Source organism: Cygnus olor, chromosome 25, assembly GCF_009769625.2.
Source record: "Cygnus olor isolate bCygOlo1 chromosome 25, bCygOlo1.pri.v2, whole genome shotgun sequence".
Taxonomy (NCBI): Eukaryota; Metazoa; Chordata; class Aves; order Anseriformes; family Anatidae; genus Cygnus; species Cygnus olor.
Window position 1 is genome coordinate 1,071,399 of NC_049193.1, and position 24,242 is coordinate 1,095,640.

Sequence of the window (24,242 nt, forward strand, 5' to 3'; positions counted from 1 at the left end):
CCTAACCCTAACCCCAACCCTAACCCTAACCCTAACCCTACCTCCAACCCCAACCCTAATGATACTACACCAAACCCTAAACTTAAACGTAACCTTAACCCTAAGCTAACACTAAAAAAAACCCGAACCCTAACCCTAACCCTAACCCCTAACCCTAACCCTAACCCTAACCAGAACCCTAACCCTAACCCTAACCCTAATGGCGGAGATAACCCTAACCCTAACTCTAACTCTAACCCTAACCCTAACCCTAATCCTAACTCTAACCCTAACCTTAACCCTAACCCTAACCCTAACCCTCATGACCCTACACATAACCCTAACCCTAATGACCCAGCACCTACCCTTACCCTAATGACTCTACACCTCATCCTAACCCTAACCCTAACCCTAACTCTAACCCTGACCCTAACCCTAACCCTAACCGTAACCCTAACCCTACCTCCAACCCCAACCCTAATGATACTACACGAAAACCTAAAATTAAACGTAACCTTAACCTAAGTTAACACTAAACAAAACCCGAACCCTAAGCCGAACCCTAAGCCTAACCCTAACCCTAACCCTAAGCCTAACCCTAAGCCTAACCCTAACCCTGACCCTAACCCTAAACCTCAGCCTAAGCCTAAGCCTAAATCTAAGCCTAAGCCTCAGCCTAAACCTAACCCTACCTCTAACCCTAACCCTAATGATACTACACCTAACCCTAAACTTAAACTTTACCTTAACCCTAAGCTAACACTAAAGAAAACCCGAACCCTAACCCTAACCGTAACCCTAAACCTAACCTCAACCCCAATGACCCTACACCCAAACAGAAACGTAAACTTAACCCCAATACTAATCTTAACCAGAACCCTAACACTAACCCTAACCCTAATGACCCTACACCTAAACGTAACCCTAACCCTAACCCTAACTCTAAACCTAACCCTAATGGCGGAGCTAAGCCTACCCCTAACCCTGACCCTAACCCTAACCCTGACCCTAACCCTAACCCTAACCCGCATGATGACCCCACACATAACCCTAACCCTAATGACCCTAACCCTAACCCTAATCACCCTACACCTAAGCCTATCCTTATCCCTAACCCTAACCCTAATCATACTACACCTCCGCCTAAACCTAAACTCAACCCTAAACCTAAGCTAACAGTAACCATAGCCCTAAGCCTAATGACCCTACACCTAATCCCAACCCTAAGACTAACACTAATGACCAAACACATACCCCTAACCCTACCCTTATCCCTAGCCCTAGCCCTAACCCTAACCCCAAACCTAATGCTAACCCTAATGAGCCTAATCCTAACCCTAACCCTAACCTTAAAACAAATGGAGTCCCCCCTGTGGAGCTAACCCTAACCCTCCCCCTAACCCTAACCCTATCCTTAACCCTTCCCCTAACGACCCTAACCCTAACCCTAACCCTAGGCAATGGACTTCATTTCTGGACATGGCAATGGAGTTAATTTCTGCAAAGAGATACAGACAGTTACAAAGACACAAAAGCCCACGGACAGCACAGAGCTACTCAGAGCAGAAGTCCCAAACTTGCAAAAGGCCGGCTGAGAAAGACGTTTAAAAGAGGGGGCACCTGGAGTGCTCTGCCACTGAGCTCTACCCCCTGCAGCAACACCTGCACAGAGGCATTTTGCACCATTGCACACAGAGTACACAGCATCTGCCCATGGGTTAAGGTTCATTAACTTGGTAGCTGCCCGGACAGGGTAATGGACGTAATTTCTGCAAAGAGTTACTACACAGAATTAGAAACTCACACAAAACACACAGACAGCACAGAGCTACTCAGAGCAGAAGTCCCAAACTTTCCTAGACAAAAAGCAGGCTGAAAAAAGACACCACAGAGGGGGCACCTGGAGTTGAACCAGGGACCTCTTGATCTGCAGTCAAATGCTCTACCACTGAGCTATACCCCCTGCAGCAAGCCCTCCGCAAGGTGGTTTTAAAAGCAGTTACACACACCCAGTGTCTGACCACAGGTTCAGATTCATCACCCTGACAGCAGCCTGGACAGGGCAACGGACGTAATTTCTGCAAAGAGTCACTACAGAAAATCCCAAACTTACACAAAAACAGCGCAGAGCAACTCAGAGCAGAAGCCCTGAGCTTTCCTGGGCAAAAGGCCGGCTGAAAAAGACATTTAAAAGAGGGGGCACCTGGAGTTGAACCAGGGACCTCTTGATCTGCAGTCAAATGCTCTGCCACTGAGCTATACCCCCTTGGGTCAGCAACCAGAAAGGTGCAGGAAAAAAAAATACAGACAGCTCAGATTTTATGTCCACTGGGTGGATTGGTTTTTTATTTGACAGACTCCTTTGCATTAAAATGTACACGCCAAAGTGTATTCAGAGAATCAATACAGGAGACAAAGCGGAGAACCACTGCAGTCTCTCGCCTGATCAAAACGACGACTCCTACAGCCCAGGAACTGGCATCGTGCCTTTGCCTCGTCACTGACATGCACGCAAATTTGGCCGTGCATTGTTAGGTTAACGCTCTGTCTTGGGTTTGGTTCAGAGAGCAGCCCTTTGGCCATGCAGCAGCATGCAGGATCTAAAAGTGAGGCACACGCCTCGTACTTTTTCCTGATAAAAGCACAATTGCAAGGGGGCACCTGGAGTTGAACCAGGGACCTCTTGATCTGCAGTCAAATGCTCTGCCACTGAGCTATACCCCCTGCAGCAAGCCCTCCGCAAGGTGGTTTTAAAAGCAGTTACACACGCCCAGTGTCTGACCACAGGTTCAGATTCATCACCCTGACAGCAGCCTGGACAGGGCAACGGACGTAATTTCTGCAAAGAGTCACTACAGAAAATCCCAAACTTACACAAAAACAGCGCAGAGCAACTCAGAGCAGAAGCCCTGAGCTTTCCCGGGCAAAAGGCCGGCTGAAAAAGACATTTAAAAGAGGGGGCACCCGGAGTTGAACCGGGGACCTCTTGATCTGCAGTCAAATGCTCTGCCACTGAGCTATACCCCCCTGAAGCAAGGCTTGTACAAGGTGGTTTTAAAAGCAGTTATACACAGAGCCCAGCGTCTGACCGCGGGTTCAGATTGATCACCCTGACAGCAGCCTGGACAGGGCAACGGACGTAATTTCTGCAGGGAGTTACCACAGAAAATCCCAAACTTACACAAATTCTGGCGCTCCGCCGCCGCTCGTCACCGGGCCGCGCCGCCGCTCCGTGACGTCACCTCCGCCGCGCCGCTGAGGGCAGCCGCCAAGATGGCGGAAGGAGGCGGCGGAGCAAGGTCCGGCCCGGCCCGGCCCGGCGCCCCCCCTCCGCGGCTCCCGTTCCCCCTGGGAGGAAACCCAAAATTTCTTAGAGCAGCACCGCGAAGGGCCGCAGGTAAAGGAGCGCGCCCCAGCGAGCCGCGCGCACGGGGCCTGCCCGCAGCCGCAGCCCGTTCGCGTCACCGAGCCCCGGAGGCCCTGGGGCTGGGTCCGCCCGCGGGGGGCTTCGAACCGGGCACCTGCGGGCTCCCAGCCCGGCGCCCTGCCCCGGAGCCACGCGCGGCCCCGAAACGCGCGGCCCCGGCCGCTGGGGCGTGGCGCAGGGGGAGCGCGGCTGCCCGCGGGGCCGGAGGTGCCGGGTTCGAGCCCCCCGGGGGGCGGGAGTCAGCGCCTGGCTGCGGCTGCACCCTTGTGAGATCAGCCCCGGGCTGACTCCTGCAGCACCTGCCCCAGCTGCCTGCACGTAACACCTCAGTCGAGGTCCAATTTTCCAGAACGACATTGTGGTTAGCGTTTACTCCCCGAGTGTTTACTCCATCCTTAATGACAGTTACTCAGACAGGAAAAACTAGAATTGCATCCCACCTCTGCAGAACCACGTTGTTAGCTCTTACATGCGTTGTTCAGCAAAAACAAGGGGAAAAAAGTCACAGTTTTCTTCCTGGCAAAAGAAAATCTAGTGATTTCTAAAATGAGAAGCATAAGGAGGTCTCCCCCTATTCTGTCTTTAAAGAAGAAAGGTTGGAAAAGGAGGTGGAGAGGGGGCACCTGGAGTTGAACCAGGGACCTCTTGATCTGCAGTCAAATGCTCTGCCACTGAGCTATACCCCCTTGGGTTAATACCTTTACGAGGAGCAGAAAAAAGGGAGCTGATTCCGTGGCACAGGGACTACAAGTACACCTTTGCTTTCTCACAGACAAGGGTATCGATTTTGGCCATATATTTTCTGGTAGTTGCTCAGTGTCTTAAATATGGAAGTTCAGAGACCAGTCCTCTGGGCAATGCAGAAACACACAGGTTCTAAAAGTGTGTTCTATTCATCTCACTTTTGCCTTTAAAAAAAAAGAAAACAAAACACAATCTTAAGGGGGCACCTGGAGTTGAACCAGGGACCTCTTGATCTGCAGTCAAATGCTCTGCCACTGAGCTATACCCCCTTGGCTCAGCAATTGGACAAGGAGCAGAAAAAAACACAAATACAGAGCCCTGTATAGTTTCTCTCTCTACTGGTTATGCTTTTTTATATGTCAGGCTCCTTTGCGTCTTAACATACCTGATAAAGCGAGTTCAGTCAGAATCACAGACGAGCGCACGGCGTACTTACTTACACAGCCCAGAGCCACCGCAGTTTCCTCGTTGATCAAAATGACGACTCCCAGGGTTCAGCAGCTACCAGCCTTTGCTTGGTCACCACCAAGGAGAGGGATTTGGGCCACACATCTTTAGGTGAACGCTGAGTGTCTTGAATGTGCAAGTTCAGAGACCAGCCCTTTGGGCAAAGCACAAGGAATTTAAAGGTGAAGAAAATATGTTTTTTTTTTTCTTGAAAAAAAAGGGGGCACCTGGAGTTGAACCAGGGACCTCTTGATCTGCAGTCAAATGCTCTGCCACTGAGCTATACCCCCTCCTTCTGAGGGAGTGCACACACAAATAAAACAGCAGTTTAAAATAAGTTCTTCCCCTGTTTTTCTGCCTGCCCTCAATAGGAACCTAGTGCAGCAAATCCTGCTGTGGAAGATTTTATTCCAAGCTTAAAACATCACAGGGGCCAAGATACCGAGACCCCAGACTCCCTTGGAGGACGCGCTCTCTGGTTCTCTTCATTCCCTACCAGGCAACCTTCCCAATCCCTCTCCAGTGACACCTGCTTCCTCTTCTAATTTTGCTCTGTTTTGGTTTACTACTCTCTAACTTAGTGGAGAGAAGCACTGCCTCATGGTTTTTCAATTTGCCCACCATTTCTAAGTCTTCTGATACTGTGAAAAACAAGAAAGAGGAGAGGAAGCTGAGCGCCTCTCCAAGGCCAGGGAGGAAGACCTCGTGTTAGACGGAGCCCTCCAAAGACCAGAAAAATCCATACTGGAAAGACGATTCCAGAAATGTCTCCTAAATTGAGGCATTTTCCAACATTCTGAGAAGATGAAACTGCAAACCTTTACTTGTTACAGTTCTCGTGACCCCTTAAAAACTCTGAGAGAGGGGACACTCCCCAGGGGGCACCCGGAGTTGAACCGGGGACCTCTTGATCTGCAGTCAAATGCTCTGCCACTGAGCTATACCCCCCTGGGCCAGTCCCCTCCTGGATGGGATTTTTCTGCTAATTCCAAACAACTCCAGCACACCTTGGCAAGGTACTCCCAGCACAAAAAGTACCGCTCAAGGATATGCTCCTCTCTCTACTCACAACCTCCGTGGGGCCACTCCTCTTCTCAGCAATCTTCTTGGTGCCTGGCTACCTCCGCATCTGCCAGAGGACGTTCCCTGCAGGGAGTTCAGGGGAAAGCAGTCAACTGAGAAGCCCCAAATGGACCTTTTGGGGACAAAAAGAGGAAAAGGGGAGGGGGCACCCGGATTTGAACCGGGGACCTCTTGATCTGCAGTCAAATGCTCTGCCACTGAGCTATACCCCCCATGTCAGCCTCCTCCTCAGCTGGAAATTTTCTGGTCATTCCGAACAACTCCAGCACACCAATAAATTACTCCCGGCAAAAAAACACTGACGGAAATACCTCTCTGCTCACAACCTCCACGGTGCCGGTCCTCTTCTCTTGTCAATCTTCTTCTTGATGCCAGGCTACCACCACGTCTGCCAGAGGACATTCCCTGCAGACAAACAGTTCAGGGGAAAGCAGTCAACTGAGAAGCCCCAAATGGACCTTTTGGGGACAAAAAGAGGAAAAGGGGAGGGGGCACCCGGATTTGAACCGGGGACCTCTTGATCTGCAGTCAAATGCTCTACCCCTGAGCTATACCCCCACCTGGGCAACACCTGCCCGAGGAGCTCCTTGTGGCCGCTGATGGGGCAGCTCTGCCGCATTCCAGAGCCTGTGCTCACAGCACCTGCAGCACGGCTCCCCCACGACTTCCCTCTCCTTGGGCTCCCCCACGACTTCCCTCTCCGTGGCCTCCTCCCGGCCTCGCCAGCCCCAGGCCTCGCACCACGCCTGCTCACGGGCTCCTGGGGGACACGCCAACCGCTTCCCGCTTTGCTTTCTCTTACAGCACCCCGTGATGGAGCGGGAAAGCAGAACGCTCGGAAACACCCACCTCAGAACGCTCGGCCGTGCCTCTCTTTGCTCACGGCCTGCCCTGCCAGCGGAGCACGCAAACCTCGCAGGGAGCAGCTCCTGCGCTGCCCGCGGCCTCGCTGCCTTCCCCTGCCGACGGGCCGGAGGCTGCAGGGAAGGGAAACGCCAACACCCAGAGGCTTTCCTCCAACTTCCAGCCGTGCCGTGTCCTACCTAGGAAAAAGTCTTCATAAATCAAAGACGTACCATGAGCTGTTGAAAGACAGATCGAGAGAGAACACTTTTATTCTAGTGCTTGTTTCTTACTCATAAGCAGGTGCCTGCTCCTCTCCCCATGGCCTCACAAACAGCTCCACCACCACTGAGGGATTGGAAGGTGGTCACTTCCCAAGGGGCGTTGCAGCAATTCCCCCAGCAGCTGCTGGACCTTCCAGGGTTTGGGGTCTGCTAGGAAGCCACAACTGCTCACCCGCTCCGTAGAACAGCCTGGAGAAGAGACAGTCGCCCTCGGTCCACCCAAGTCCCTTTCCCAGTTTCCCCTCCCCAGCCGCTGCTGGTGCACAGCTCGTGCTGAATCCAGCAGAAAAGTCTAAAAAACTACTTCTAGGCCACAAGATGTCGGCCCAAACACCACAGAACTGCAGGCAGCTGCTTGGAAACATCCAGGCTCCTTTTTTCTGTTTCTCAAGCAAAGCATTTAGCTCCAGAAACGCGTTCATGGCTCTTCTTCAGCTAGAGAACGTCACAAGCAATTTCACATTGCTTAGGGAGCTTTTACAGCATCTGGGGTAGGCAACACCCTGCAGCTGATCATGACCCCTCTCAGGTGATCTGAACGTTCAGGCACCCCCTGTACTGGCAGTTAGCAGCCGGTGACCCCCTGCCTGTTTCACCACTGGTCGAGGTTTTGAGGCACAAACTGCAGCCACTCCCTCAGCTGACAGCAGTGGGCTCGATGTATCCTTGCACAGTCTTCAGCAAGGTCTGAGAAAGCATTTTTTAGCCGGCTGTACAGAACAAACTCCGCGAGTTTAATCTGATCCACCTCAGGCAAGAATTTTCCCCACGCAGAATCAGACTTCAGTTAAATTGCCCATTCTGGAAGAAAATTTCTAACGCTCGAGAGCCCCTGTACAAACGGTTTTTGTGGAAGTTTCCAAAAGGACCTCTGTTTTTATCCATGTTGGATGAATTCAGTCAGCGCTGGGAAGATCTGTCATTCCAGGGCAAGCACCCTCCAGATGCAGGAGTCCCAGTACGCAAGAACTCGCCTCAAAGAGGCTGATCACTGGATCTTAACCACCAGGCCCCTCTCCCGCTGTCGGACCTGCCTGCATACAAAGTTCTGGAAAACGTTTCCCAGACCTGAAATAATTTAACACCGTCACGCCTAGCAGAGGACGGTAGTTCAAGCTTAACAATGGCAAGAAAGACACTCTTTATTTGGTACAAGTACTTTTATTTCTTCTCTGCAAAGATGAGCACGTTTATGCAATGCTTCCTGCATTGGAGGCTATCCTGGGCCACAGATCTGCACACTCCTTAGCCACAGGGCCTGTGATTGCAGAACCTGGCGAAGAGAAAAACAAGACAGCGCGTTAGAGAGCCGTGCAGGTGTGACGGTACCCAGCGACATCTTGCACAAACAGCAGGTCAGCCTGGCTGCACGCTCAAGGCTGAGGAGAATCCGGAACCTTCTGCCCAGGCTGGCCGAGCTCTCTAACAGGTACTGCCCGCCATCCCGCTCCGCCTCTGCCCGGTGCGGGAAGGCTCCCGTCCGTACCTTTCATTTCCCCTTTATTGTTTACTATTACTCCTGCGTTGTCCTCGAAGTACAGGAATACTCCATCTTTTCTCCTGTATGATTTCCGCTGCCGAATTACCACTGCTGGGTGCACTGCAAAGGGAAACGAGCAACTCAGTATCCTGAGCATCCTGCTCAGCAGCAGACACCCCAGAGGAGCAATCCTGCTGCAGCATTTAACCCAACACATCTCTTATCTACGCTACTTCGCTAGGGAGCTGAATCGCGCGTTGGGGCCGCAGTTCCAACACAGGCTATGCGTTCAGCAGGGCTGACAGGTAAGTCACCCTACTCTCAGCCTTTCAGCACTCACGTCACAGAACGTGTTAAGTTTCTTCAGCAACTCCTGGGATCGCAGCCAACACCCCTGGCATCACGCTGGCAGAGCGGGACTGATGCTCACGGAGTGAATCAAAAGGTTACCCTGACAGCAATTTTTTTTAGCCACCCTTATAAGAGGTAGCGTTTTTTTCCACTCCTACCAGTTCTGATCAACTGCAACAGTTGCACATTTACAGAATTTGAAAAATCTGGTATGAACTTCACATCTTTAATAACGGAGAACTCTGTCAACTCATTGGCTATACTGGAACGAAGCTTCAAGTTCATCTAGAGACACGGGTGTAAATATAAGGGTCTTATTCATACCTCAGTTACAAGAGGAGAAAGTGTCAGCTGCCATCGTGTCTCACATTCTATAGCACGTGGTGCTTTCCTTGGTTCTAAGGGAAACTATCTTGAAAACAAGAGTACACTTAAAGCTGACAACTAGGCTTCTTCCCACAAAAGTCACTGTTTATTTCTAAATCTGTCAATTTACAGACACCGCTCAGCAAGAACCCCTTCCCTCCCCTCCAGAACAGCAGCAATCTCCCAGACCTTGTCACACCACTGATTGAAATGAACAGCACGAGCTGCCACTTCACCCAAAAGCGATGCTTTTCTCTGCCCTTCCACGACAACTCACTGAGCCACTGGACGCAGACCCAACAAGTGCTTTTTAGAAGGGTGGAGCGAGCGCTCCGGGCAGCAGGCGCCTGCCTCCTGCAGCGGTGTAAGGCAGGACTCTTGGTGCCCTTGAGGGGAAGGGCCTGCAGCCCCCTGCTCACAGGGACACCTCTCAGAGGAGCAGCTGTGCTGCAGCTGAGGTTGAGAAGCGCCCCGCAGGCACAGCCACCCCTCTCCACGCTCACCTTTCTTTCTCAGCTCTGGCTTGCCCTTTTTGACGGTTGCCATGACCATGTCACCCACGCCGGCCGCCGGCAGCCTGTTCAGGCGCCCCTTGATGCCCTTCACGGAGATGATGTACAGGTTCTTGGCGCCTGCGGAGAGAAAGGCTCAGCATTAACCAGGCTGCGGGATCCTATCAAAAAACCCGCTGAAGCTCACGGCACCAGCTGCTGCTTCACCCCAAAGCGGCGCTATCGCCGTGCCCTCCCACAGGGGCTCAGCAAGGCACAGACCCGCCGATCCGGGCGGAGAGCCGCGTTCCGGGCCCACGCAGCCGCCCCCCGCCCCAGCGGCGGACCCGGGGCCCGGCTCACCCGTGTTGTCCGCGCAGTTGATGACGGCGCCCACGGGCAGGCCGAGGGAGATGCGGAACTTGGCTCCGGAGGAACCGCCGCGTCCTGCGGGCAGAGAACAGGCGTGAGGCCGCCGCGGCCTGCGCGGGGCCGCCGGGGCTCAGGCACCGGCTGCGGCCTCCAGGCTCCGAGCTCCCGGCCGGATCCGCGGGCTCGGAGGCGCTCCGGGCTCCCCCCGGCCCGGCACCAGCCCCGGGGGCGGCGACCGGGGCCGGATGGCGGCGGATGAGGCCCAGGCCCGGCGCCCGCCTCACCTCGCTTGGACATCTTGGCGCCGGAAGAGAGGGAGGCGCGCGGGGCACGCCGGGATATGGGGCAGCACCGCCCCCCTCCGGCGCGGCCGGTGTCACGTGGCGGGGGTGTCACGCGGCGAGGGGATATCACGTGCAGGGAGTGGCACGTGGCGCCCCCTGCAGGCGGCGGGCGGGGGCGCAGCGCCGGTACCGGGAGCACCGGCCGGGGGGGGGGGGGGCGGGGGGTGCAGGAGGGGGAGGGGGGGCGCGGCCCCCTTCGGGCTCCCCACGCGTGCCGCGGGCGGGCCCCCCCCGCCCTGGGGTGCGCCGTGGACACCGGGAAAGGCTTCCGGCCGGGCCCTGACGGTTCAATTTGGGGTGAAAATCCACGGTTTTGGGGTTTTGTTCCCGAAAAGGGGAGAGCAGTTAAACGATAGAAGGAGAGGGGCCGAAAACAAACGAATAAATAAAGGAAATGTAAAAGAGGGGGCACCCGGATTTGAACCGGGGACCTCTTGATCTGCAGTCAAATGCTCTGCCACTGAGCTATACCCCCTGCCCTGATCCACCCCCCTCTGCACCCCTTTACCCGTGGCGGGGGGGGGGGGCAGGGGCAGGGGCAGGCCGGGGCTTTTCTGGAATCGGCCTCTTCTGGATTTTACCTCCGCAGGACTTTTCCAGCCCTGGCAGCTTTACAAAACCCGGCGTCGTTCGCCCACAGCTTGAAAGAGCCTCTTGCCTGCAGGCGACGTACAGTGGATTTACTCAGGGGGTTTCCAGGTTTATTTTCAGGGAGGCGCAAGCGACACTGCTCGCGATGTTCCATCGACCCCAAACGCTGCGCGGGGCTGGGGATGCCGCCTGATGGCTTGAAAGCAAATGACGGGAAATAACGGCAGTAAGTGCAGAAGTACGGGGTTTGACAGCCGTAAATTGAACTGCTGACGGTAAACGCCCGGTTCGTAGCTGATGAGAGAAGTACAAAAGCATTGCCTGGAGTAACAGCGCAAACGTCCCGCGCTGCTCTGTTTTCCAGGACGTCTTCCGCGAGTGGGGTCCCAAAAGGCCATCGGCTCTCACCCATCACCAGACCCGTCAGGAGAGGAGCGCGGGCCAAACCGCAGGGCAAGCTGACGCGTGGGGCCAGGCCGAGTGTGCCAGACGCAAGATGCAGCTCCGGAAAAAAAATAGAGCAAGCCGTAGGTGGGACAGCACCCGGCAGAGCCGTGTCCTCGGCTGCCCCGGGGAAGCAGCAGCTTCGCCGCGTGTAGGGGTGAGGCTGAATCGTGGCGTACGGGGAGCGTGCCCTCCCAAAACCCTTGGGTGACGAACAGGCTCTGTCACCCAGCAGCATCTCCTGAGCCAAGAGAGCAAAAACCACCCACGAGGACATCCCAGGGAGCTGGGTGCGCAGAAAAGCGTGCCTTATTTTAAGGCAAAATGGCCTGGGAAAGGGTGGGAGGCTGGCTGGTGGGGGTGGGAAGTGCCGGGTGAGGTATCAGGAAAGGAAGGAGTGGGCGCCCTGCGAGGGGATCAGATAAGCTGCTTTTAAATGAAGGAAACCAATTTGAAGCCGCATCCTGAAACGAAGAAGGGGGAAGAGAGCCGAGCGCAGCCTCGTTTGGTGTGGGCGTGCGTTATTAAAGTACTCCTGGCTTTGTGAGGCTCCTTCTTTTGCGACAGGCTCTGGGATGGGATAACGCTGGGGGACCTGGGGCGCAGCTGCCCCCGGGCGGGAGCAGCGACAGGAGCAGTGACAGCGTCCTGCCCGCGGCCTTTGCATTGTGGGGTCAGGATCCAGCGCTGCGAAGCGGCCGCCCTGCACACGCAGGAGGCACCCACGGGAGCCGGGGCCGCGTGTCTGTGCCCTGCTGGCTGCGCGTTCCCGCTGCGCCTCGAAACAGCGAGGGGGAAAACACGCGTGGGAGTGGAAAAATAAAAATAAAATTCGTCTTCGAGGGGGCACCCGGATTTGAACCAGGGACCTCTTGATCTGCAGTCAAATGCTCTACCACTGAGCTATACCCCCGGCTGCCGCTGCGGTCGCCCCGCGCGCTCTAAGTGCGGGCCGCGGCCCCACGCGTGGGCGGGGCGGGACCGGGGGGGCCCCGCTGGGGTCCCGGGGGGGCTGCGGGCAGGGGTAAAGGGGCCGCGCGTGGGCGGCCGCGCAAAGGGGCCGTGCAAAGGGGCCGCGCGTGCACACGTGGGCGGCCGTGCACCGCGCGCGTGCACGCGGGGAGGGCCGCCCCGAGCACGCGCGCGCGGGCGGGAGCCCCCCTCGGGGTGGGGGTGTGTGGGGGGGGGGGGGGCGGGGGGTGCCGCGTGTGCCCGCCCCCGCCCACACCGCGATTTGCTCACGGGTGGGGGGCGGCGCGCGTGCAAGGGCACGTGTGTGTGCGTGCGCGCGCGGAGAGAGGGGGGGCGCGCGTGGGTGGGCGCGCGCCACCGCTCCGCCCCCCCCCCCCCCGCGAAACCCCTCCCCTGCCCCCTCCCCCGTTCCCCCCCCCTTATTTAGCGGCGCGGGGCGCGGGCGGCGGCCCAGAGGCGGCGGCGGCAGCGGCGGGCGGCAGCGGAGCCCGGCCATGAACCCCAACTGCGCCCGCTGCGGGAAGATCGTGTACCCCACCGAGAAGGTCAACTGCCTCGACAAGGTGGGTGCGGGGGGGGCACCCGCCCAGCCACGCTCCGCGCTGGACGCCCCCGGGGCTCCCGGTGCCGCCGCCCGCACCGGCGGGTGCTGCGGGGCCGGGGGGGGACCGGGACCGGGACCGGGGGCGCAGCCCCGGTCCCGGCCGGATGGGGAGCGGCGGCGAGCGCTGCCCCTGGGAGCCGCATCTGGTTCGCGTTACCCCGGGTTTTGTTGATTTTATTTTATTTTTTCTTTTAATTCTTTTTTTTTTTTTTTTTTAAGTCTCCGGTTCCGCCCGCTGCCTCCCAGCTCCGGGTTCTCGCCTTGGGAGCTGCCCGGCGGAGCGCGGTGCTCCCGGATCTCTGTGGGGTGCCTTAACCGAAATAAACCCCGGGGCAGCCTCTCGGGTGCTGTCGGGGTCTGGCCTTAGGCCTGGAGGAGGAGGAGGAGGAGGAGGACGAGGTGGTCGTGCCTCGATCCCTCGCTGTCCTCCGGCTGCTGCTGGGGCTCCGTGCCCCCCCCGGGACCCCCCAGAGCCGACCCCTCCTGGCGAGCGGAGCTGCTCTCCTCCTCCTCCTCCTCCTCCTCCTCCTCCTCCTCCTCCTCCTGCCCCAGGCTTCTGGGACCATCCGTGCGGGGACTAAAAAAAGTAACTCCAAGAATGCAAAGATCTCAGCAGCGACATTCCTGAGCTCCGGCAGACCCTATTGCTCGCATTTTTAACGGATGATGTTTCCTCCTTGAGCTGGGAACGGCTTTGTGCTCAACTCTCAGCCCAGTGTCCCGGGGAGCCTCCCGTTTGTGCGGAGCAGCGAAGTGCCGCTGTCTGCTGGCCTCCCGTCGCTCCGGGGGCTCTGAATTGGGGATAATTGGAAGGGAAGGGGGCTGGCGCGTCGCTTCTTCCTGTGCAGGCAGCCTCTGGCTTCTGTGCTACTTCTGAGCTGGCAATTGTGTGCTGCCATGAAGGCATGAGTAATGTGCGTCCTCGCACCACGTATTCTAGCTCTTTGGGAGCAAGCCGTCAGCTGCAGCGGTCACCCTGTGCTTCTGGGGCCTTGCTGGGTGTCTCTGCTCCAAGTCACCTGGTGACATACAGCACCCCCTAACAAAGCAGCTCCCCCAGCAAGCTCCCTGTTAATCCTTCCTGGGGCCCCTGGCTGCTGAGGCAGGGCTGGAGGAGCCCGGCCACCTCCCGTAAGAGCACAGGATAAGCAGTTTTATCAGCGTGGATGTCCCCCTGCTTTGCTCTGCCCCGAGCAAAGTCTAAAGGGCAGCTCTGGGGCTGTTTGCACAAGGCTGGAGTTGGACCAAAGGCAGCAGCCGCGAAGGGCTCCTGGGAGGAGAGGTGTGTGAGGCTGCACGGAAGCTTTCCGTGTCTCTGCTGGCGTGCGACAGGCAGATGTTGTTTGGTTTTCTCCCCAGCGTCCTGGTAGTGAAATCAGGAAGGGCAGCTACCAGCTTCTCCTCTGAGAGTCGCAGCAAATGCGGAAAAGTTGCTTCTGTGCTGGGCTTTAGAAACACAGCACAGCGGCTGAAGTGAGGCTGCCTGCCCGAAGCGCTGCGTGGGGCGAAGCTCTGCCTCTCCCCTTCTGATGCTGACACCCCATGAGAGGTGAAGGCACCGGGCAGTGCCTGTCCTTACCCCCCCGTCCCACCACCAGGGTGCTGTGCCACAGCCAACTTCCGTGCTGGGAGTGGCTGGGGCTGCCGAGCTCCAAGCCCTTGTGAGGCTGATGCTGGGTGACTTTAAAACAAGCGGAAGCCAGAATTTGCCCTTACTGTGTTAAACCTCATTACAAAAACCTCATTATGAGTGTCCCCAGCCCCGTTAGTCTCTCCTGATGTCATCTTAATCCTCCACCTCTCAGGTGGTGCTGGCTCCTGAGCTTGCTCCCAGGTGTGCAGCCGTGGTTTGCCTGCTGGGTGGATGCTTTGCAGCTGCAGCACGAGCTGTGAAATGGGTGCAGGACGTGCCCTGGCTGTGAGCCCTGTCCCTTGTCTGCCACAAGTGGCGGCGCTGAAAGCGCTGCATGTCCGGAGAGCGGCTGGCCTGGATCGCAGCGGGTTGCTGCCAGTGGAGCCCAGCCTGTGGGCACGGTGTGCTGTGTGGCTGTACCTAGGGCCTGCTCCAGGTGCTCAGAGCGCTTTAAGCTTGGAATTGGAAGCACGGGGGTCGATGCTCCTGCAGAAAGCTCTCTGAAGCTTGTCCCCCTTCTCTGCAGCGCTGCTGGAGGGTGAGCGGTGGCGGCAGGGGAAGCCTCTGTGGCTGCTGTTCCTGTGCTGGCTGCGGCAGCCCTTCAGCCCTCCTCTTTGGGGCTGGCCGAGGTTCCTGGACCTGGTGGTAATGCTGTTAGGGGCGAGATAATTCGGAGGCAGCAAGGCTCAGAGGTAGGGGCGGCTCTCCAGGCACCCCAGCTGCCTGCCCAGCCCTTGAAGGGCCCTGAACTGCCTCTGGGGTGGCAATAACTCAGCTGAAAGGCTGTAACTTTCAGGATGGTGAAGACTCAGCTGTTGATTTGTCTGTCCAGCCTGAAAGCCTAGAGAGGAAGGAAAAAAAAATCCCTGTGTGCTGGATCTGAGCTAGGGCATTAGCACGGTGAGGCACAAGGAGTTTGCATAGACCGATGCAGCGAGAGCCGCTCTTGCTCAGCCGCTGCTAGCAGCAGGCTCTGGAGGAACTCGTGTAACTGGAGGAAAAGAACAAATATGTTGCTCTGAGCAACTGAAACGAGGCAGCAAATTGTCCTGCTCGGCTGAGTCATCGCCCGCGAGCGCGGCGGTGTTTGTGCTCGGGGTGTGGTACCTGGGGTAGGTGGCACAAGGGCTTCGGCTGGGCTCTGCACAGAGCGCCCAGCCGGCGGTGCCAGCGGTGGAAACGACTTTTTAGAAGCTTAAGGGTGGAAAAAGCTGAAGGTGGAAATAGTAGCAGCTGCTGCCAGCTGTTCTCCCTGTGTCTGCTCAGTGCACACTGAGCGTAGCCTGACTCAGAGCCCTGGGTGTCTCACCGGGCTTGCCGACGGAAGCAGCTCTGAGCGGGTCTCACTGGGCTCCTTCCAGCCCAGAAAGCCCTTGAGTCAGATGAGCTCTGAACACTTAAAATGCTGCTTTAGAGCTCGTTTGGTATTGCAGCTGATAATGTTGTGATCTGGGTTTGTCTTTACCCTGGAGTCTGAGTGTGCCTCCTGGCCCAAAGGAGAGCCGTGCTGCTGGAAAGCTGTGTCCGGACCTCAGGTGGGGTGAGCCTGAGGCTGCTGGAGCAGGGACAGGGGGAAGAATTCAGGCACTGTTCCACCAGCACCAAGGAGTGCCCTACAGCAGCAGGGAGAGGGGGGCTGACATGTATGTGGGGTCACCCAGCATCTTTTGGGGCTGTAGGGCTCTGCGAGGGCTGGGGTGAGCCACTGAGCCCACAGGAGGGTGGTGAGGACCTCTGGGACACCTGTGTTGGTCCGTCTGCTTCTCATGAGAACCTTTCCTTCGCTATCTTCATTTCCTTGGCTCAGCATCTCTGTGCAGCCTCACCTGACCTGCTCTTCTGGCTATCTCTTGGCTAACATCAGCAGAAAAACCTAAAGTGGTAACTTTGAAGCCTGCGAACCACAGCTGTTAACTATGCTGACAGTCTCCCTTCTTGTATTTGGCCTAGCCCAGTGAATTCCCGATCTGGAGATAAGGCAGCATGCTGCTATAATGCTAAGCCATAAATGTTGCTGCCCTGTTGAGATGAGGCACATTGGCAGAGGGGGATTTGCTTTGTCCTAAACTGGTAAGAGAATTGTCCGTCCCTGGGTTTTGCTGGGGTCGGGGATGTCAGCACTGTCTCTCAGCTGAAGGAGTCCGAGTTAGAATTATGCAAAGCAGGGCCATGTCCCATTGGAACAGCAAGTCACTCGTGCTAATGCTTCTCTCATCTGTTTCCAGTTCTGGCATAAAGCATGTTTCCACTGCGAGACCTGCAAGATGACCCTAAACATGAAAAACTACAAGGGCTACGAGAAGAAGCCATATTGCAACGCGTGAGTATCTGCTGCCTGTTGGGGCTGTGGCGGTGCTGGGTCTGCGTGGTGCTGAGGGGGTTGCTGGACCCTTCTCCCTCTCAGACGCTGGTCCTCATGTCCTGAAACGTGGGGCACAGGGAGCCCTGACCTCGCTCAGCAGGAGGGGTCTTTCCCCACTGTTCTGCAGCATTTCCTTGGGGGCGCATGTGAAGCCCCAACTGGAGGAGGGATGCAGGCCAATTTGATGGGGTGACACAGGCTGGTTAAAGCCCCATTAAACAGTCTTTGCCACCATAAATGCCAGCCGATGGCCTCTGCTCTGAGTTCCAGCCTGGGCAGACAAAGGGTGGATAAAATTCAAATACAGGCAGGCATTTAGATGGAGCTGCTCTTAACCTGCATCCCTGTGGAGAGGAGGGGAAACGAGAAGGTGCTTGTTCCCCCAGTTGAATACAGGTGCCTGGGGACAGAGAAATGGGACACGGGGGTGTCACTGCAGCTTGTGCCCTGCTAGGATGGGAGGTGACAGCCAAGTGTCTTCACCCTTGCCTGCTGGCACGTGCCCTGCAGAGCAGCGTGTGGGGCAGGTGCAGCACAAGTGCCTGGCTGCACCGCTCCTCAGCTTACTTCCCTGCTTCTGTTTGGCGCTTGCTTGCCCCCACGATTGTTTTTTCTTCTCAAGAGAAGACCCTTGATTGTGCGTGACAGTGGGAGAGCTCTGACAAACAGACTTCCTGAGCAATAAGGGGTGACTCCAAGCCAGCACTCCGTTCTGAAGCTGGTTTTTTACTCTAGGAGTTCTTAAATGTGATGTGCAGTGCGTGGTTTGTTTAGGCAGGAAGCTTTGCATAAAAACATCAATGCTGTCTTTGTGCTGGATTTTTAAAGTTCTCCTTAGTCAGTTCCTCTGCAGTTGATGATCACTGGAGTTAGGAGCCTTAAATGGTAACCCAGCGTGCTCGTTTGTTGAAGTCTAACAGTGATAGCTGTCTGGGTTCCGGGGTTGGGTCATGGAAGCTAGTCCCTACTCAGTTCGTAGGTAAGTAAAAGTGTGCTTGCTGTGCATGTTAATGTGTATAAAGCAGCTTTGCGGTAAGATTTTCGTAGCAGCTTCTTATATACTAACAGGCCTTAGAAGGAAAATTAGATAATGTAGCACTAAGCTCTTGTACAGCAGGTTCCATTCACAGAGTACTTTAAAAACTGTAATCCTGACAACATCCTTGTAAGATGGGTATTAATCATCTTAATGTCTAAGAATGGAAAGAAGAAGCAATAAGTTCACCAGTCAATGGTGCTCTGGCAAAAAACTTCCCCTTCAGCTCAGTTACTGCTGGCACCACGTGCTGGCGATGATGGCTGTGACTTGTCTGTGGTGGGCAAACTTCTGCTGGACAGGGTGAGGCGTGCAGTGTCCAAGTCTGCTGGTAATGCTGTGTCCTGGGACCTTACCTCAAGTGCGGGGTGGCAATGGTGTGAAAAGCAGCAAATAGCCCTCGTTATCTTGTAGTGGGGGCCCCTGGCACTAGCTCAGAACTCCTGCTTTAAAGGTGAAAGAAAAACCCCTGGAGTAATGGCATGGTGTGGGGGGAGCATGCGGCCTGAGGGGACTGAGCTGCTGGGGCTCCCCAGCACTCTTTCCTTGGCTGTGGGTTCCCCACATCTGCTGTGGTCAGTCTGGGATCCGAGAGCTTGGGGCCTTGGTTTGCAGCAAGGTCTCTGCAGGAGCTGATCCCCCCGAGCTCTCCTCATTGTCCTGAACCTCGTTGTCCTCACCTGCGCCCCGATGCCAGTGCTGGCAGCTCTGAGTCTGGCCACAGGCATGGCCCTGGGGTCCCTTCAGTGCTCTCCCTCCACGCTGCTGCAAGGGAAGTGGGATAATAATGGGAAATTCCTGAGATTCCAAGGAGTCTGCGCAACCCCGACCCATCTCAGCTTCTCACCCCCCTCTGCTCAGAGCTCCCTTTGATGCTGCTCGCTGCCTTAACCCTTCAGCAGCCTCTCTCCAGAGGCAGCTGCATGGCTCGCCTCTACCCCAGGGCGCTCAAATGGCGCACAGAAACCTGCGTTTGGTTCTGTTCTTCCCGCTTGGCGTGGCCGTACCTGGCTGTGGGGGGAACCGAGAGCAGCTGGGGGCTGCTGGCATGGCCCTTGCCCCCCGGGCTGGGGAGTGCACGGGGTCAGTGCCCATCGTGGGGCTCAGGGAGCTGCAGGCACAGGGCTTGTTCCCTCCCAGCCTCTGCCCCTGCAGCTGGGACCCCTGGTGCCCCCGGAATATCCTGGAGGAATAAAGGAAGAAAGGGCTGGGCAAGGTGGGTGAGCTCAGAGCTGCCCCCGAGGGTCCCACCGTGTTGGGGCTGAGGGGCGACATCTTCTGTCCCTGAGCAGAAGTGGGGGAAAAGCAACGTTTGTGCTGGCAGGGAGGAGGCTGCTTTTCTGAACATGCCCTAGCACAGGGTCTCCTCTGTTCGAGCTGTGGCCGTCTGCCAAATTCCAAAGTTTCTTTCTTCAAGAGAGCAGGAGGAAGAGGGCTGGGCTTCCTCCCCGTGTGACGCTGCCCCAGCAATAAATCTGTGTGCTGCCTTTCAGGAAGGTGGCTGGTAGCTGCCCCAAGTGCTCAGCTCCCCGTGCCCAGGGGGAGCTCGGTGGTAGATGCGACCAGGTCCTCAGCGTTCCTCTTGTGGCTTCAGCTGGGTACTGGGGTGACTGGCTGCTCACTGGAAGCAGCATTTGTGACTGGGCTTATCTTTTTATGTGAGTTCCTCTGCTTCCACCTCTTTCTGGTTCAAGGTAGGGTTGTATGCAGATAGTGTGAGGCCTCTGAGGGTGGAGGAGAGCTGAGCTGCGAAGGACAGGTGAGACTGCGTGGGTGTCCAAGGGAACAGCTGCTCCCAAATACACATTATATACAGGATTTAATTTCTGCTACAGGGATAACGGAGCTGTGCTGCAGCTGGCAGAGCTGGGCCAGTTTCTTGGCTGCCGAGTCCTAACTGGAGGTGGTGCCTGCGGCAGCGCTGCTCTGGTCCTTTCCTGGAAAACCCCGGGGGCTGGCAGCTCTATGCCTTGCCTCGGCAGTCGCTCATCATCCAGCACAAATTAGTGTCTCGAGAATCCTGTCTGAGAGTTCAAAGCAGTGTGTTTGGTCTAGGGACTTTGGCATCTTCAGAGATGTCACTGGGTGTGGGAGCTGGGGTGGAAGCATCCCAGGCAGCTGCGGGCACCAGGCTCCTCACCTGTGGAGGCAGGAGAGGTTCCTCTGCTGTGTCCTGGTTATGAGGTTGTTCTGCTCATCTCCCTCGAGAGGACATCTAGACAGGGCTGGACTTCATCTTAGAGCTGTGGGCTCACACAAATTCCTGCTGGAGTAAAAGCAATCGCTCTGAATGCGTCTCCGTGCTGGCTTCCTGCTGCTGAAGCAGGGCTGGCTGGAGGGGCTGCCCCTGCCCTGCGGTGCTGTGTGTGAATTTTGGGCAGGTAGGGAGTGAGTGGCCTTCCCCTGCCCCCCGGGAGCCTGGTGCAGCTCCGGCATCCTCTGTTGGGGCTCGCGTGGCCGTGTGCTGCTGGCCAGACCCTGCTTGCCTCTGATGTGCTGCTGGCCGGACCCTGCTGCTCACTGTCCGGGGCAGAGCCCTGCAGGTAGGTGCTGTGCTGCTCCCCTCAGCCCCCTCGTTGGCAGGGGAAAGGGAAAACTGATTTTCCCCACACACACACACAAAGGGGCTAAAGGCTATGCGAGACTGCCAAAAATATCTTACGTAGGTGTGTCAGCAGGGTCCCCGTTCCCTCCATCTGGTGTGTTTGCGTGACTTCAGTGTCTCTTCAAGGAGATGCCTTTCCCTGCAATAAACCACACCCGGTGGTGGCTGTCCTCTTTGTGCCAAGTGTGTCTGGGGGGATTGGGGCCGTGGGGCCAACGGGGGATCGGGGCCATGGGGCTGATGTGCCTCGTTGCCAGCCCCAGCTTGCTAGCAGCCCCCGGCTCACCTAGCGAGGAGCATCGCTTGGGCACGAGCCACAAACCTCCCGTTTCTGGTGACGACCTGAGGAGCCTCCCCGGCAGATTTCTCTCTGGTAACTTGATCCTCGCCTTTCCATTTGGAGCGAGCTCCCTGATACCTCTGGGGCTCGCTTCTTGCTTGGAAAAAGTTAGCGAGCGGTGGGCAGAGCTGCTCCAAGTTCCCCAACGAGCCAGGGATCTGTTCTTGGCACTCCTCGCTGCTCCATCTGGTAGCAGCCTACTACGCTAATAAGTGATCCTCCGAGTTTGGGGGGGGCAGGAAGGGAAAGAGGAACAACTGTGTTGCTGGGACGCGGTCCAGGTGTTTATCCCGATGCTTTATTTGTGCCGAGTTTCTGGATGAGAATAACTGGCTTTCTGTCTCGGTGCACACACTTTGTGCGCCGTGGAGCTCCGAGCAGACACCACTCTTTGTCCTGGTGTAAATGGGAGCTGGCCCCCAGCACGTGGTGGGTGCTGGGGGGGGGGGACGACCCCCAGCACGTGGCTCTAAGGAGAGGCTGGGGAGCGCAGGGTACTGCTGTCACCGTTGGGGAGTTTGGGGAAGGGCCCCAGGCCCCTCTTTTGTAGGATGGGGGTGTGGTATATGGGAAAGCCGCCCTGTGTGATGCTGTCACGTAATGGTTGGGATGCTGCAAACGTTAGTGAATCCTCTTCGGGGTGCAATGTCTGTCCGCTTTGGTGTGCGATGTCTGCTTTCCGGAGTATTTAGGAAGGGCAGCTTACTCCAGGTGCTCTCCATGTACTTGGGATTGATGCAGGGACCTCTGGTAGCTGACATTATTGCTCCAGGCTTCCCGGTCAGTTCATGGAAACCCAAAATCCCTCTCCAGGGCTCTGCTAGCTCCCCCCACCCCATGCTCTGCTGCTGCCTCCTCCATGGCTGGTGCCTGCTGTGTTCACGTCAAACCAGTGATGCCCCTGTGCGCGCAACCCCAAGTGTTTGCAGGTGGAGCCTCTGCAGAAGCGGGAGCCGGGGCAGACCTCGCGGTGCCTCTCTGCAGCTCGCTGCTCCCTCCCGGCTCACCCTGCGTTGCCAGATTGCTTCTCACCATAGCCCAGGGCATTCTCTCCACCTGCCCACCTGGTGAACGTGGGCTCCCTGCCTCATCCCCTGGCTGTCCCTGGAGCCTGGAGGAGGGGAGATGTGCTCCAGTTCAGGTAGGAGCTGTGTCAATAGGACACTGCCTTATTGTTCAGGACAAAGCAGATGGCAGGTGAGCTTGTTCTCCAAGGAACATGATCCCATGTAGTCAGGGCATCTGTGGGCCGGGGTCCTCCTGCTCGTGCAGCAGGCACCGTCTCCCCATGCAGGGCAGCAGAACCCAGGCGGCTTCCCCATGCCCCCAACAGCAGCAACGCAGCTCACCCCACACGGGGGGCTTGGGCAGAGCCCCTTGCCCTGCCCTGGGCAGGGGGCAGCACCCACAGAGCCTCGGGGGGTTTTGGCTGAGGCTGCAGCAAGGTCTGCCTGGCACAGACCTCGCTGCGTGGAGTGGGGATGGCTGTGGATGGATGGCTGTTGACTTTCCTGAACTTATTTATCTGAACTTATTTATCCACGCCTGGGGCCAAAAGCCTTGTGGAAAAAAACAGCACCGTTGTGACGCCTGCCCTGTTCCCATAAACAGCTCTGTAGCTCCTCTGAGCCCTGTCTGTAGTGGGGGGTTTGGACAGGCACTGCTCTGTTTTGGGGGCTGAGGGATGGGACGGGGGCAGCGTGGTGAGCAGAGCCAATTCCAGAAGTGACTGCTGGCTTCACAGCTTGGCACCCCTTGTGCTGCTGCTTTCACTTGAAATCTTTCCATTGTGGATTGAAGCAGGTTCCCGAAGCAGGCTGCTTTCCACCCGGCAGCATTCTGCTCTACAACACCCTCTGCTATCTGCTGGCAGAGCCCCTGGGGAAGGGGGAGAGGCGCGGAGCTGCCGAGCAGAGCGCTGCGCCCAATGCTGTGCCCTGCTCAGCACCCAGACAGCCGAAGGGAGCTGGGGGCAAGGGGTTTTCCTTCTGCCTCCCCCAGCCTGGCACCGGTACGTGGGGTGGACGGTGGGAATCGGAGCAGCAGTGTCCTGTGGAGTGGTGCTGAGCTCACACACCCGACTCTCAGTCAGGCTGCGAGCAGATGCTGGGGAGAGGCGGCAGCTGCACACGTGGAGAGCTGGACCAGCCATTTTGGCAGCCTCTCCCTGAAAGTGCTGGGAGGAACTGAAATCTCTCTGCGCTGCCTGCTCTTTTATGGTGGGATGTTTGCAAGCCTTCTGCAAAGTGGCATGGTGCTGCTTTTATTTAAAAAAAGAAAAAGTTTATTTTGTTAAGCTTGTCCTCAGGAATCAGCAAGTCTTTGAAAGGCAGGATGTGAACTTAAAGCGTTCTGGCAAGGCAGAGTCTATTACTTCCTTTGTTTAACTCTTCTTTCCCAAAACCTCGATACAGCTGCACGAAGGCGGACGTCGCCCCCAGGGGGGCAGGTCTGTGGGTGGGGAAGGGGCTGCATGTCCTCACCCAGGGCAGCACCGCTGCTCGCCAGGCAGATCTGCCAAGGCACTTGCTCAGCGCCTGTGCTTGAATACAAGCAACTCTTGGAGCTAGGGAGGCTCTTGTAGACACTCAGCCATCTGCTTGCTGAAGGTGGCATATCTGTGTCCCAGAGCTCTCAGACCAGGGGGGCCCTCTCGGTCAAGCAGCGTGCACGACCAGAGCACTGCTTACGAGGTCCTGCAGCCGTGTCCCACCGGTGTCTTTATTGGAGAAGTTTAACTCTGCTTCCCAGCTCATGCAAAGCTCCCCAGGCTCGGCCCCTGCTGCTTGGGAGGGAGCAGAGTGGAGAGTCTCTGGGAGGGCAGCTCTTGGGGGCAGCCTCCTGGGCGCTGGGATGTGAGCAGGCTGAATTTTGTGTTGGTCCAGAGCTGAGGTCGCTGGCACACCCATCGCTGCGCTGGGTGCAGGAAGGTGGAACCGCTGCACCGGTTGTCTGCCGGGTTGTCTGCCTCGGGGTCACGGGAAGCTGGGGCTGGCACAGGGCTGATGCTGGTCAGTGCGTGGGAAAGTCTGCACCCGCCGCCCGTTGTCCCTGCACCAGGAGCTTCCTGTCTCAGCCCTGCCTTTGCTTGTGCAGCTCTTTGTGGGGGTTCTTTGGAAGAACCAGGGGAGCTTTGTCTCCTCTGGCTGCACAAGGGCCCTGTAGTGGCAGGGGGGAGATGGCAAAGCCAGCTGGGGGAGGGCTGCTAAGCAGACAGACCCTTATCCCATGGTAATCCTACAGCTGCTGTGAACAGCGGGGTGAGCTTCCAGGTGCCTTGGAGTTAACGCACCCAAGCAGCTCCTAATGCAGGAGCCAGACAGGCTTGGTCTGGCTTGCAAAGACTCCATTGACCTGATTTAACAACACAACACGAAATGCCTCGTCTCTGGCGGCCGTAGCGGAGCTGGAGCAGCCTCGCTGGGAGGGCTTGCTGAGGGCTTG

At 56.9% G+C, this 24,242-nt stretch overlaps 2 protein-coding genes and 13 non-coding genes across 17 annotated transcripts in view; 1 reads left to right on the top strand and 14 right to left on the bottom strand.

The window, feature by feature from the left end:
* Positions 1-1,870: 1,870 nt before the first annotated feature.
* On the bottom strand, positions 1,871-1,942 carry TRNAC-GCA. The gene has a single exon. It is a non-coding gene; the product is annotated as a tRNA-Cys (tRNA).
* Positions 1,943-2,173: 231 nt separating this feature from the next.
* TRNAC-GCA lies at positions 2,174-2,245 on the bottom strand. The gene has a single exon. It is a non-coding gene; the product is annotated as a tRNA-Cys (tRNA).
* A 386-nt stretch (positions 2,246-2,631) lies between these two features.
* On the bottom strand, positions 2,632-2,703 carry TRNAC-GCA. The gene has a single exon. It is a non-coding gene; the product is annotated as a tRNA-Cys (tRNA).
* Positions 2,704-2,934: 231 nt separating this feature from the next.
* Positions 2,935-3,006, bottom strand: TRNAC-GCA. Its single transcript has one exon. It is a non-coding gene; the product is annotated as a tRNA-Cys (tRNA).
* Positions 3,007-4,020: 1,014 nt separating this feature from the next.
* On the bottom strand, positions 4,021-4,092 carry TRNAC-GCA. Its single transcript has one exon. It is a non-coding gene; the product is annotated as a tRNA-Cys (tRNA).
* A 255-nt stretch (positions 4,093-4,347) lies between these two features.
* On the bottom strand, positions 4,348-4,419 carry TRNAC-GCA. The gene has a single exon. It is a non-coding gene; the product is annotated as a tRNA-Cys (tRNA).
* Positions 4,420-4,815: 396 nt separating this feature from the next.
* On the bottom strand, positions 4,816-4,887 carry TRNAC-GCA. Its single transcript has one exon. It is a non-coding gene; the product is annotated as a tRNA-Cys (tRNA).
* Positions 4,888-5,473: 586 nt separating this feature from the next.
* Positions 5,474-5,545, bottom strand: TRNAC-GCA. Its single transcript has one exon. It is a non-coding gene; the product is annotated as a tRNA-Cys (tRNA).
* Positions 5,546-5,820: 275 nt separating this feature from the next.
* TRNAC-GCA lies at positions 5,821-5,892 on the bottom strand. Its single transcript has one exon. It is a non-coding gene; the product is annotated as a tRNA-Cys (tRNA).
* Positions 5,893-6,166: 274 nt separating this feature from the next.
* TRNAC-GCA lies at positions 6,167-6,238 on the bottom strand. Its single transcript has one exon. It is a non-coding gene; the product is annotated as a tRNA-Cys (tRNA).
* A 1,708-nt stretch (positions 6,239-7,946) lies between these two features.
* On the bottom strand, positions 7,947-10,260 carry RPL23 (ribosomal protein L23). Its single transcript, XM_040537151.1, has 5 exons — positions 10,152-10,260; positions 9,859-9,942; positions 9,508-9,636; positions 8,294-8,407; positions 7,947-8,080 (listed from the first exon to the last, which is right to left on the bottom strand). The coding sequence occupies exons 1-5, from the start codon at positions 10,162-10,164 to the stop codon at positions 7,998-8,000; spliced, it is 423 nt and encodes a 140-aa protein (XP_040393085.1). The 5' UTR covers positions 10,165-10,260; the 3' UTR covers positions 7,947-7,997.
* LOC121059926 lies at positions 9,193-9,324 on the bottom strand. The gene has a single exon (XR_005814687.1). It is a non-coding gene; the product is annotated as a small nucleolar RNA SNORA21 (small nucleolar RNA).
* A 354-nt stretch (positions 10,261-10,614) lies between the features above and the next one.
* On the bottom strand, positions 10,615-10,686 carry TRNAC-GCA. The gene has a single exon. It is a non-coding gene; the product is annotated as a tRNA-Cys (tRNA).
* Positions 10,687-12,087: 1,401 nt separating this feature from the next.
* Positions 12,088-12,159, bottom strand: TRNAC-GCA. Its single transcript has one exon. It is a non-coding gene; the product is annotated as a tRNA-Cys (tRNA).
* A 464-nt stretch (positions 12,160-12,623) lies between these two features.
* The window catches only part of LASP1 (LIM and SH3 protein 1), a 30,913-nt gene continuing 19,294 nt past the window's right edge, over positions 12,624-24,242 (top strand). For 2 of the 3 annotated variants that reach the window (XM_040537145.1, XM_040537146.1), the window contains exons 1-2: positions 12,624-12,781; positions 16,681-16,775. In XM_040537145.1, the coding sequence (XP_040393079.1) occupies positions 12,713-12,781; positions 16,681-16,775 (164 nt within the window). In that variant the 5' untranslated portion in view covers positions 12,624-12,712. Of the gene's footprint in view, positions 12,782-16,680; positions 16,776-24,242 lie in introns of those variants that run through there. The other variant, XM_040537147.1, reaches the window with a different exon arrangement.